Here is a 14,338-nt window from a genome sequence, read left to right on the forward strand (position 1 = left end):
TGATGAAAATGCAATTTATGTTAAATTCCGAAAAATGCTTGTGACTAAAATATCCAGAACGATATTTTTGGTACACAAAAAAAAACAAAAAAAACAGGCTACCCAGTTGTTTGAAACAAATACCTCAAATCCCTAAAAACACATTCCTTTATTTGCTTCCCTGAAATTCAGTAACACATTACTGAGGAATAGTCATATGCTGTTCAAAATAACTCTTGATAAGAAGGTTGTTGTATTTTGCATCCAAACCTCCATCCGCATCAAAATCACAGAACACATTAATTTATATATTTACAATACCAAGACTTATACAGAACCACTGTCTCACACAATTAATAAATATAATTTAGGTCACCTCTGCTTGTGTGTTGGATTGCATGACAATAAGCAGGCAAGATTTGTATGACCATAAATCGCTAAAGTTAGGAATAACAGACGAGCAAATCCAATCTATGTGATAAAGTAGTACGTACACATTTTAATCAGGATGCAATTTGCCTGTGTGCTTAACGAGATTCCCATTACAGATATTTAACTAAATATATCTTGACCAGTTACACATCAGTATAGGATGAAAGTGAATGCTCTGGAATCTCAAACATACTCTCACTGCAGAAAAGCACTTTGTTCCACTGTCAAGTACTCTAAACTGAAAATGTTAATCCCTCAGGTTTGTGGATAAGCTCCTTCACCACTGGATTGAAATGGTCAGGAATGCCTACCCCTTTTCACAACTCTCTTCTCCTATGGGAGGGCCTGTCTAATTGCTTTTTAACTTTCCTGTTGCATGAGACTCACAGGAGTGATGATTATCTCCAAGCCTGTTTATCTGAGCTTTTTTTTTCCAATAAAAAAGAAAATCATTATGTTTTACATGTTGTTTTTTTTACCAAATTATTAACGTTAATGGTCACCCGTGGTTCTTAATTAAAAGTGTGAAAAAGAAAGCTAAAAGAAGATATCACTGATTCATTCCTCTTGATAAATGTTAATTTAAAAAAAATCTTTAGCAATTGACTAAAGAATAGAACCTTTAACTAGTGAGTATTTGCCTTAAATACTTTTATTTAAAATATATTTTCTGATGTCACTGCCTGATTTATCACTAAGAGGACATCAATTACTGATTAGAGGATAAAACTCAAAATGGAGCGAGGTAACCAGTTCAGTATCACAGGGATGAGTACTAGGTCCTCTGATATTCCTAATCTACAGTAATGACTTAGATTCTGGTATGGTAAGCAAACTTTTAAAATTTGCAGACGACACAAAAAGAGGAGTGGCAAACACCGTTGCAGCAGCAAAGGTCATTCAAAATGATCTAGAAAGCATTCAGAATTGGGCAGACACATGGCAAATGACATTTAATAGAGAAAAGTGTAAGGTACTGCACACAGGCAATAAAATGTACATTATCAATACCATATGGGAGATACTGAAATTGAAGAATGAATCTACAAAAAAGACCTTGGAGTTTATGGTGAGTCAGAAATGTCTTCATCTAGAAAATGTGGGGAAGCTATAAAAGGCCAACAAAATGCACAGCTATATAGTGAACAGCGTTGAATTCAAATCAAGGGAAGTTATGTTAAAACTTTACAATGCATTTGTAAGACCTCATCTAGAATATTGTGTTCAGTTCTGGTAACCTCACTACAAAAAGGATATTGCTGCTCTAGAAAGAGTTCAAAGAAGAACGACCAGAATTATCCCGGGTTTAAAAGGCATGTCATATGCAGACAGCCTAAAAGAACTGAATCTACTCAGTCTTGAACAAAGAAGACTACGTGGTGATCTGATTCAAGCATTCAAAATTCTAAAAGGTACTGACAATGTCGACCCAAGGGACTTTTTTGACCTGAAAAAAGAAACGAGGACCGAGGGTCACAAATTGAGATTATATAAAAGGGCATTCAGAACAGAAAATAGGAGGCACCTTTTTACACAGGGAATTCTGGGAGAACCAACTCCCCAGTAATGTTGTTGAAGCTGACACCCTGGGATCCTTCAAGAAGCTGCTTGATGAGATTCTGGGATCAATAAGCTACTTACAACCAAACGAGCAAGATGGGCCGAATGGCCTCCTCTCGTTTATAAACTTTCTTATGTTCTAATATAAAAGTGCTTTATTTTTATTATTTTTAAGTCCAAGGGGATTTTGATGTTCATCATTTTAAATAAATTATTTTACATTTAATATATGGTATGGGGAAAAAAAAACAAGGAGACACACATTTTTAGTATTGAACACTAACAAGAAATTATTTTTTTGTTGTCTTGTTTTATATATACCCTTACCCCTAGGGTGGATTGCCCTCCGATGTGTATTTTTTAAATTTTTCTTAAACTGACAGTGCTTTTTAAAATAATTCACACACTAGAAAATCAATTCAGTTTTTCACAGAATCGCACACTTCATCTTACTGCTGTATGTACAAGAAAGGAAATCAAATACAAATGTTCACTATTGCTCTAGAGTTCACCGAACTGTACAGTATATGGGCTTATACCAGCTAAATGGGTAAATACTAATGAAAAGACTGTGAACACTCTACCTGATCCCTGCTTGTCTCATCAGTCATCACAGCATCTGGCGGTCTGTTTGGTGGATTTACTGTACCCTGGAGAAAGATAGAGAGCAATGATTTAAAACCAGAACAGCAAAAACTCATAGTCTGACTATTTATTAGGATTCTTATGGCCACATTGTGGAGCACTGTAAATGTACATTTTTAGACAAGAACATCTAAACCATCTTAAAAAAAACAAAAAAAAACTGTTAACATTCTTGTAAAAAAAATGTTAAAATTGTTGTATTCCTTCAAGAACAATTATCCTTTTTATCCTTGCTTTTAAATGTGCCCATGCATCATCCCTCAGCGTTTTTTTCTAGTTACTAAAAACTACATCAGTTGTAATAGCCTAAATTTTACAATTCTACAGCTTTACCAGCCATTGTAGACATCATCTGCCCTTGGGCAAGTGCTGTTTACAACTTTGATCTAAAACATAAAACACCACTTCCTGATTGAAAACGTACACAAATCTGCAGGATGATCTTTTAAGCATTGTTCAATAAATTGTGACAGCTATCGAGACGTTTTTTTTCACTGGCTGCCCAGTGTTGTGGGGAGCTATCTGCATTAGAGGTTGCACGGATCTCATTGTGCTTCCAAGGAGTGGATTTACAGCTCTATGGTACATAGTCTTGGATCCTGTAAGAAGAGCATTTGCTGGTGCAATTGGCCCTGATAATGCCCGTTGCCATACTGCCAGGATTGTCATGGATTGTCTTGGGAGCAGGAGAAGTTACGGACTGGCCATCAAGAAGTCCGGACCTTAATCCCACAGAATTCCTTCTAGGTTTCCGTCAGCACTGTACCCACCAACGTCACATCAGAAAGCTTGGTGCTGAATGGGACAGATTCCCCAATACATCATCTGCCACCTGATTAAAACATGTTTTAGCAATGTAGTTATTGAATCACCAGAAGAGCTCATACTCTATACCGAGATGTATATATGGACCCTTTTCAAAACTGTATGAAAAATTTATCTACACAGACCAAGCCTATAAGCATTTTGATTTCCATTGGTCTTGTATTCAGATGCGTGTCACTGATGTAGCACACAAAATAATTTCAGATGTGTAAAGCGTGCTCCCTTAAAATACTCAAATTCGATTCTTCTGTTACTTGTGTTTTGAAACAATTCAAGTTTTACATGTTTCTCCTAATTTTGGAGTGATGTATTACGGATTTATTTTTATTTAACAGTTTGATGTTATTATATTTTAATAAGGCATTTAGTGTTCTCTAGTAATGCTATTAGATGTTGTTTTGTGGGTTACTGGTAACTCAGCTTTTGTATTCCAATGTATAGAAGCTGGTTGTTCTATAGGCACAAGGCAATATCAACTATCTGTGGCAGATAAACAAGCCATCCCTGGAACCAGAAATCATAGATTTGTCCCTTTAAGTGGGTTTTCAGATAGTTTTTTTATTTGAATACAAATCCCGAACCATTTTAATGTAATCACTTAAAGAAGTCTCCTGCAGATACACATTATAACTAGATTTAGTATCTGACAATGTGCAACAGACTACATTATAAAGGTAAATCTGGTTGAAGCTACAGAAACCACTTTTAAACACATTTTGGTATCCAGATATTTTCTCTGTTTAATATGGTAACATACCATGCGTTTCTCTGTGATATATTTGTAGATGTATCTCTGTATGTTTGGAAGACATTTGGTTGAAATTGGACAGGGTACTTTTATAGAACATATTACCATAAGCAGCTGGGCATTTGTTGCATGAGGGGATGCTCATCAATTATATATACACAAAAAAGCTTGGATTAATTAAAACTGTAAACTATCTTCGCTTCGTAAATGAGGTCCTTAGATTTATATAAAGTGGGCCAACTTTATAAAAAAAGCTGTTGTGTGAAGGCTTTTTTAGCCAAGTTATTTTTCAAGTAATTTGTTGGTACAGAAACCTTAATATGTATAAGCTGTGTTAAGATACAGTACATTTATCACTGAAGCTTCAACACTGGTGAACAAGTATTGTGTCTTCCTGCAAGCATTACATTCTACCAGAATTAACACATCAATGCTTTAATTAAACTGCTGACAGACCATTTCTCACTGTAGCATGCAAGACCGGTACTGTTGGCTATTGTGGTTTTAGGTTGACCTTTGGATTGGCTGTCACCCAAAAGTTCTTGAGAGTTGTTACTATGGCTCTTGGTCCCAAGTCTCCTCTGCTACCTTAGTTAATGCATTGCACCACATCCAATGAGCTTTTACCCCTTAGGGTGGGCTGGGACATAATGCATTAATCATTCATTTTAAAAAGCTGGGACTTGTCAACATCTGGCAAAGAAAGTAAATCTAATAGGTTGTACATAACTATAAAATACTCAATGGAAGTTATACTAAAATAAGCTTTTTAGTATAACTTTTTAGTGGAACATTTTTCAAAGAATTGTACTGTATTTCAACAAGAAAATTTAATATAATCAACTTTCCCCAGGCCCTTACTAGAACATGATAAATTCAAGTTTTTATATGTAAGGTATAAACCACGACAGGCCGTGCAGTTCCCATGAAATATATGCAAGCCTAGGTAAAGCCAAAAGGCCTTTAACCCTGGATGCGGAAGCAGCTATCTTGTTTGTGTATGTCCGTGTTATCTAGGTGGTGTCGAGTCTATCAGTATTCATGAGATACGCCCCCCCCCCCCCCCTTTTTTTTTGGCTTTTCTTGGCTCCTATTGGTCTCACTCGGCCATTGAATAGTTTTCTCAGCTTTTTCCGGAGAAAAAATGACTCGAGACCTGTTTTTTGCGTCTTTTTGATGATGTCGGACAGGGTCCGACATTGGACCAGAAAGGGAAAATTGCGATGTCGGACTGGGAAGCCTGCTTGTTAGTAAACTAACAGCCCTTGTTATGATGATGCGAAAGCTGTCACCAAAACGGCATCAAGATGCTGTGGGAGGGATTCCCTAAGCAACCATCTGCAATATTAGACAAAAGCAAAATGAGAATAAAATAACTCCAGCCGGGGTTATTGCGATCACAAGATGATCGCTTCTCAAGTATACTGTAGTAAAACAGCACTCTGCAGCCTTGAGTAAACATAATCGTTATCATATAACAAGCTGCTTACCCCCTGAGGACTTATTTTGATTGTTTTGATGTATTGTCCTCAGTGATTGAGCACCATTGACATTTCTATACTGTATTTAAACTGCTGATGGGAGGAGGTCCTTTTGCTAATTGTAATTTGACATAGCAGAGGGCAGTGTAAATGACCAGGCTGGAGTCTTGATTTACAGTTTAAAACCGTGTTTTTTTTTTTTTTGTTTGTTTGTTTTTTTTACAGTGCGGTGGGGAAAACGAAAAACAAAATAAGCCTAGCTCTCAGCTGGAGCACTAACAGGACGGATAAGCCATTTAACCAACTAAACAAATACAAATCAAAACAGTTCATATGTTCCCCCCAGAACTACACATATACTGTGATTACTTTACTTAATTACACAGTATCGTACTGGAACAAACAGATCTCTTACTTTTTGGTTTTGGTTTCTTTCTCTTACTTCTGCAATTCACACATGTTTCCACTTCCTTACTCCAAAGCTACCTTTTTATCAAGGTGTCATTAACTTTAACAAGCAGTTAACCAACTGACCATTATCCTTAATTCGTTAAGGAAACAACTATAGATTTTCCAGAGGCGTGCATACATGCGGGAACCTATGACATCTAGTGGTCAACCCGTTACACTGCAGGGAACAAAGCTCTTATTCTCATACTGACATACTGATTCTGCAGCACTTCACCACAGTAATCATATCGGTCTGCTTTTAAGAATCAACCGCTTACAAGAATCAAATCATCTGGGATGGATGCGATTCTTATAAAACGGAGTGCAAGGTATTTTATTTTATTCAGGTTTCGGGTCTTTAGGAGGTAAATACCCATTTCGGTAATGGTTACATTTTGTACTTGAAAGAGAACTGTGTGTTTTCTCAAGAAAATAAAAAAATATTGAAATTCTATGCTGATTTAAAAATAATATTTATAAACAATTGCTTCTCTACTATAACCTGACATTTCCTCCTCTATAGTCTGAACTACGACATCTAGTACACCATAATAGAAGGTCCAATTTTATTCTACTTCAACATCACTGCCAGCAAACACCAATCAGATCTGACAACTTGCTATATGAATGCAACAATGAATGCAAAGGTATTTCTCTTTAGGCGATCACATAAAATGCTGTCACTTTTAGAATATAACATGCACCCTGTGTATAAAGAACATCCCTTTTAAACTGTGCAATCAAAAATACCATATTATACTATTTAAATGATAACAACCAAAGTATACTGTACATATCATTTGACATGCAACCTCTATAAACACAAAACATGCTTACAAAATGTGAAAAACTGTTATAGATTCTGAAAACTATGATTCATACTACAATCACAATACTAAAACAAGGAGCAACTGGAAATGAGAAGCAACGCATAACTGTAATGCTCTGTGTGACAGCAGACGGCTGCAAACTACCTCCATACGTCGTTTTCTTATATGCATAATTGAGGGTGCATCTTTGTAATGCATCTTTATGTGATGTTTTATTTTTTCCTCACATTGAGGGTGGGAAATGTGGGCTGCATCTTAAAATTCAAAGGAATATGGTATTTCTAAATAAAAGCAATATTCTATTGATAGACCATCAACATCATGGCCGGACTACAAGGCAAATCTGAAGGTATGGCTACACCTAGTGGTGGCTTCTGCGAGTCTAAGAATACGTATGCCAGTCCTCACTGGAACAAATGACAGGATGCATTCCAACTTATAATCTATTAGGCTACTCTGCCTTTCATTTTTTCTTATATATAGTACTAGTGCAGTTTTAATATATTTAAAAGATAGCCTTCTCTTTCTCTATGAAAAAAGGAACCTAAGCAGTCCCTGAAGACACCTGTAAATACTTCAGATAATTACACATAATACAGGATGTGATTGTTTTTCAGCAGCAATATTGAATCTATAGCAATTCTACAGCAATAAATTGATTATCCAAACAAATCAATGTTACACTACCTGGTCCAAATTAACAAATATACACACACACATATATAGAGAGATGGGTTGTGCAGCCAGTTACATCTAAATTATAAACAGAAAGGTCTGAGGGTGGAAAAACATGCCTTTAAGGCACTGCAGTTCACTGTCAAATCACAACACATCAGGAATGTATTTGCAAAACAGAATTGCTGTACACCATTTGAGATTCAAAATTGACAAGACAGTGTTAAATGCATGTTAAATGAGCTTTGCCCATGTCTGATCAGCAGTGTCTTTTTTCTTTTTTCTACAATAGTAAAATACATCAGGTTCAATGACCTTGAAGAAAACATCTCTGAAAAGAAACCACATAGAACAGTACAAAAGGGTACACTTGTCAGTAACCATTACCTTCCTGTTTTTTTTTCTACTCTTCAGCAGTTGAAAAGCATTAATGTTACTATTGACACTAAAAAAACTAAGGTTTTAGATGAAAAAACGTAGATCTACAAAGCAATGTCTAAATGGGATTTGACGCATTTAACCTCCTGTAAAAACCACATGAACCAGAAATCTACAAATTTCTCATGTGCTGTGATCTAAGTACATAGTATGTTCAATAATTAACTGTAACAACATACATAAAAAAAATTCAAGGAAACAGTTACCCAGATATTCCCTTCACTGTCTTCAGATTCTGACCCTTAAGAATTTTTGGCAAAGAATGTGTCCAGTATACGGGTACAAGGTTTCACAACAGTTCAATGAGTGGTTCACATGGGCTGACAGATCACGATCTACTTCCACACTATGTTAAATAACTTGACACAAATGCAGACTAGTCCAAACACATAATTAAAACAGAGATCCCTTGAGGGTCCCCGAGTGGCTCATCCAGTTAAAGCGCTGCTGCGGGGAGCGCAGGATGAGTCACACAGCTTGGACGGTGCCAGTTCACGTCCAGGGTTTGCAAAGAGGCTGAATTCTGCTGGGGACCCCGAGGAGGGCGTCACTTTGGCTCTCTCGCTCCCTGTGTGGGGGATGGGAAACCGGCAGGGATTGCTCCTCCTCATCGCGCAACAGCAAACCCTACTGGCCAGACACCGAGCACATTCAGAGTGGATAAGAGGCAGGGCTGCTCTCCGTTCTCCTGGATCGGTAGCCCGTCCACCTCGGCTCTGGACTGCTCTGTGTAAAAGCGATTCTGGCTTTAAGCTTGCGAGATCGGAGGACGCTAACACGCACTCATAATGTCTGTGCTGTGTGAGGACTCGCTGCTGTGAGGAGAAAAAGTATTCAGACCCCTATGTCTTGCAAAAGTATTCAGACCCCTGACCAATTTTCTCATATTACTGAATTACAAATGGTACATTGAAATTTCGTTCTGTTTGATATTTTATTTTAAAACACTGAAACTCAAAATCAATTATTGTAAGGTGACATTGGTTTTATGTTGGGAAATATTTTTAAGAAAAATCAAAAACTGAAATATCTTGCTTGCATAAGTATTCAACCCCTGTGCTGTGGAAGCTCCCAGTTTACACCGATGAAACAAATTGCCCTAACGAGGACACAATTACCTTACCATTGGCCTCCACCTGTGAACCATTAAAGTTGCTGTCACATTTTCTGGATAAAAACCCCACTGTTGAAGGATCATTGGTCAGGCTGTGAATCTGATGGAAAATGAAGACCAAAGAGCATTCTACAGAAGTTAGAGATAAAGTAATACAAATGCATAAATTAGGGAAAGGGCACAAAATAATATCCAAGTGTTTGGATATCCCAGTGAGCACAGTTGGATCAATAATCAGGAAGTGGAAGCTGCATCACACCACCCAGGCACTGCCAAGAAAAGGCCGTCCCTCAAAACTCAGCGCTCAAACAAGAAGGAGACTTGTGAGAGAAGCCACAGAGAGGCCAACAATCACTTTGAAGGAGCTACAGAGTTCAGTGGCTGGGAGTGGAGTAATGGTGCACCAGTCAACCATATCAAGAGCTCTGCATAACACTGGCCTGTATGGGAGGGTGGCAAGAAAGAAGCTGTTACTCAGAAAGTACCATCTGAAAGCACGTCTGGAGTTTGCCAGAAAGCATGAGAGTGACCCAGCTGCGATGTGGGAAAAGGTTTTGTGGTCAGATGAGACCAAGATAGAGCTTTTTGGCCAAAACTCAAAGCGCTATGTGTGGCGCAAACCTAACACTGCCCATGCCTCAAGACACACCATCCCTACAGTGAAGTATGGTGGTGGCAGCATCATGCTGTGGGGATGCTTCTCATCAGCAGGGACTGGGCATCTTGTTAAAATTGAAGGCAGAATGGATGGAGCAAAATACAGGGAAATACTGCAAGAGAACCTGCTTCAGTCTGCTAAAAAACTGAAGCTCGTGAGGAAATTCACCTTTCAGCAGGACAATGATCCCAAGCACAAAGCCAAAGCAACATTGGAGTGGCTCAAGAACAAAAAGGTGAATGTCCTACAGTGGCCCAGTCAAAGTCCTGATCTCAATCCCATTGAGAATCTGTGGTACTATTTGAAAATTGCGGTCCACAAGCGTCGTCCAACCAACCTGAACAACCTGGAGCAAATCTGCCAAGAAGAATGGGCCAAAATCACTCCGACACTGTGTGCAAAGCTGGTACATACTTACCCCAAAAGACTTAAAGCTGTTATTGCAGCGAAAGGTGGCCCTACCAAATATTAATGTGTGAGGGTTGAATACTTATGCAAGCAAGATATTTCAATTTTTTATTTTTCTTAAAAATATTTCCCAACATAAAACCAATGTCACCTTACAATAATTGATTTTGAGTTTCAATGTTTTAAAATAAAATATCAAACAGAACGAAATTTCAATGTACCATTTGTAATTTGTAATTCAGTAATATGAGAAAATTGGTCAGGGGTCTGAATACTTTTGCAAGGCACTGTATATTATATATGTGTGTGATTGTCTATATATATATATATATATATATATATATATATAGACACACACATACATACACACAGACAGATCCTTTGAATCTGATATTTTCAAGAATTTTATCTAATGCATGTCAACACCGGGTTTCATCCCCATTGGGCAGCGAGTTTATTTTATATCAAAATGTGTTTAAGTGTCTCTACTACTGTATATGCCATTGCTTTTTCCACAGGGGACAGACAGACATTAAAGTCAACCTGTAATTAACTACATTTCCAATATTAAATATTCAGATACAGCCTCTAAATATTTCAGAATTAATGTATGACTTAGCACAGATTGAGTCACTGACCAGAGGGCCTTGACTCATCATTGCAGAAGATACCATTTTTCCTTGAGCAAGTATGTCTTGGAGCTATGAAGGTCATAATTTATATGGGTAAAAAAAAATACATTAGTAATCAAAGAAGAATACATATGCATGGATAAATGTACAGACAGACAGACACCCCCATATATGCAAAAAATGTCTGACAGACATACGACCGCCTCAACTATATCCCTGGGAAGGGATAATATAATATTAAAGTAGAATCCTGTTTGATTACACACACACAGCTGGTTTCAATGACCCCGACTATCTTGGTCTACCTAATATTACCTTAGTTAAGGTAATCCAACAAGCAAACACCGGGTTAACGAATTGATCAAAGGCACATATTGTATTGCTCCTCAGTTAAACTGCAATGGGTATCTAGCTCTCCAGTCTTTAGTTCTAACCGCCAAGTTATACAGCCTCTGAAGCTGCATCTTTCTTTTCAATTTTGTCATACAACTGCATAATAATAAAATATGATAATATCTTTATTTTTAGATCACGCCTTTCATAGTGTACCACCATCACAAAGCGCTTTACAGAGGTAGGCTGTGAACTGTGACTTGCTCAGGGTCACACAGTGAGTCAGTGGCAGAGGTGGGATTTCAACCGGTGACCGTCAGTGGTAGAAGTGAGATTTGAACCAGTGACCTTCTGGTTACAACCACTGGACCACACTTCATCCTAAAGCAGGGATGTTTATAGAAGCCAGGAGCCGGGAAGAATCCATGGCTATTTTCATAAAATTCCAGCTATTTTTATGAGATGTTACTGGAAAAACACAAACTCTTCTCAACTGTCTTCTGTCTCTGTGGCGAAGACAAGCGTACGAGCGGTTCACTGATTGGTTGCTGGGGATTAGGCGAATTCAACTGGCTATCTCCGTTAACATTTACCGTCCCGCAAGTTTCAGTGGTGACAAGAAGGATGTCAAGATGTAATGAAAGCGGAAAACGAAAAATGAGAACTACATGCTTTTTTTTTTACCCTGTTTAAATTAGGAATATTTTAATCTATCTGATGTTGTGTCATCAAAAATGCAGACTTTTTAGAACTAAGCTATTTGGTACCTGCTTTTTGATAGTTCTGATATTTCTATACTATTATAATTAGTTTTTTGATAATTTTTAATATTTAATTTAATATTTGCTGTGCTTTTTTTTAAAGTTGCAATTCAGAATCCAGTGTACTGCACCCTCCACTTTATTATACCACCAGCTATGGTACACAAGCTGTATAACTAGGGCTTTCTAAAAATGTTTAGGTTTTACTGCTTAAGATGTACAAACCTCCAATATAAAAATGCCACTATGAAGATATGATTACAGCATACTGTACCATTGATGGCAGCCCTGCTGGTGTCATCACTCATTGCATTGGTCTAATAGTACTGTAAATGAACATTGATGATCAAAAATACACTTTGATAATAAGCCGTTTTTGTAATTTCAAAATAAACCTTTTACCCCACCCAAAAGAGATGATTCAAATGCTCGGTATATATTGAATATTTGTATGGTGAATTACCTGCCAAAATTTTGTGTTTACAAAGCACAAAAACAGTAACCTGAGCCACAGATTGACAGCAAAAATGAGGTTGCCTTGGCCTTGCATAGCTTTCCAGACTCCCCCAGCCTAGAAAAATGTTTCGCCTCGCTATGTTTAGCGGAAGTTTGCACCTTCTCCTTGCCCCCCTCCCTTCATCTTCTTTCAATCTCACAGTACACACAGCTCCTAATTATGAAAAACAGTCTGCATTCATAAAAGGAGGGAAAAAATATGATGAAAACATACCTCGAGAGCAGAGGAATACTAATTAGTCACACAGGACGATGTGACACCTTGAGGGAAATAGGACTGCTGTAATGTAGCCTCTGCTCATTCAGGAGGGATTAATGTTTTACTGAGTGAATGAATACAGCATGTAACCCTGGTATGACTCACACAGCAGGGGGCTGAAATTGGGAAAGTGACAGAATGCCTGTCAATGGCTGCATCTGCTAATATAGCCTGTGCCATGAGGCAGCATCTCCGAAACACGTTCTGTCATCCAGCTTGATTCGCTCATTTATAAAAGTGTGCTGCAGCAAGTAAATAATGCCACTGTCAATACATAAGCAAGAGCAGGTATGTATTTAACCACTTAAATGTCATCTGCTGTGTCACCGTAAAAAGTAAATTCACAATTTATTTAAAAAAAAAAAAAAGATTTTCAGACTAAACAACAATTACATATTTATATAATCCGTAAGAAAGCACACAAAGGTACCAGAAACAGTGGCTTACAAATATGCAGGCTGCTTGCAAAAAATGCAGCAGTCTGCAAAGTGATGTTCATGCATTGATTTATTTACTACATTGAGAAATCTGAAAATAATATTTTATTTGTATGTACTGTACTCTAGCAGCCTGGCCCCAACTTGTCAATCACTGTGTGTAAATAATATGTTCGTCAAGCCTGCTGGAAGTGAACCAGAGAGTTAAATAAAGATGGGTTGTTGTTGATGATCGCAGTTAATTTAATGATGGAAGCCAACACACCGAAATTTGACATGTGTGCCAGCATGTTTAAAATCAAGTTTGGCTTAAATCGATTTTTTTTTTTTTTGCATTAAGGACTTTCCCCAAGTTCTTGCTACGAGTCACAAATCAAGTATTCAGGGAATACAACGAATCTCATTTTAAAAGACCAACAATACATTACTTTAGGATCACCATCAGCAGCAACATCACAGATGAAGATGGCAACATCAAATCTGTCAGTCAGTGCAGGAATGAGAAGATCTACTACCTTTAAGGTGATGCATGAATGTTTCCAGGTGTGATGTACAGCAATTGACTTTGGTTAATGATTACATCTTGCTCAGCAAAAAAAAATATATATACATTTGAAGCTAGAATGTCTTAGAATCAGTGTCCGGTTAAATGAGTCACACGTTCCTATTAATGATCAAAATTACAAAGACAAAGACAGGAAACCCCCACCTAGTTCAGATGCTTTACCTTTGCTTTTTCTGATGTCCTCTTTCCTCCAAATCCTCCAGCTCCCACTATAAACAAGGAGAACTGATTGTAGCACAGCAGGTCCTTCTCATCGTATGTGTGTACTGAAAAAAATATATATATATATATCCCTGATTTCTAAGGCTGTTGTTACACAACATAAAAAAACATAAATAAACAAATACTGTACTATACTTTTTTTGGGGGGAGCGGGGGGACACCGAGTAGTTTTGGTAGAATCTATGTGTATAATATACAGGTGGCACATTTTGTAAGAGATGCACAATATACTTACTGTAGGCAATACTATCCTACAGTGTATAGCATTTAGGGATGTTTTTGAGAGGGTATACAAGAGGTGTGTATTATACAAGGGATGTAACCCAAGACTGTGCTGTCAAGCACATTATACACAGAACGTGCTTTTGTG

The 14,338-nt window shown here is 37.5% G+C and overlaps 1 protein-coding gene across 2 annotated transcripts in view; it reads right to left on the minus strand.

The window, feature by feature from the left end:
• The window catches only part of LOC117973220 (peroxisomal multifunctional enzyme type 2-like), a 54,690-nt gene that overhangs the window by 15,964 nt on the left and 24,388 nt on the right, over nucleotides 1-14,338 (minus strand). For both annotated transcript variants that reach the window (XM_059022565.1, XM_034924720.2), the window contains exons 16-17: nucleotides 13,909-14,012; nucleotides 2,556-2,621 (exon numbers count right to left, since the gene is read on the minus strand). In XM_059022565.1, coding sequence (XP_058878548.1) covers nucleotides 2,556-2,621; nucleotides 13,909-14,012 — 170 coding nt within the window. The remainder of the gene's footprint in view (nucleotides 1-2,555; nucleotides 2,622-13,908; nucleotides 14,013-14,338) is intronic.

The sequence above is a fragment of the Acipenser ruthenus genome, chromosome 1 (genome assembly GCF_902713425.1).
Source record: "Acipenser ruthenus chromosome 1, fAciRut3.2 maternal haplotype, whole genome shotgun sequence".
Lineage (NCBI taxonomy): Eukaryota > Metazoa > Chordata > Actinopteri > Acipenseriformes > Acipenseridae > Acipenser > Acipenser ruthenus.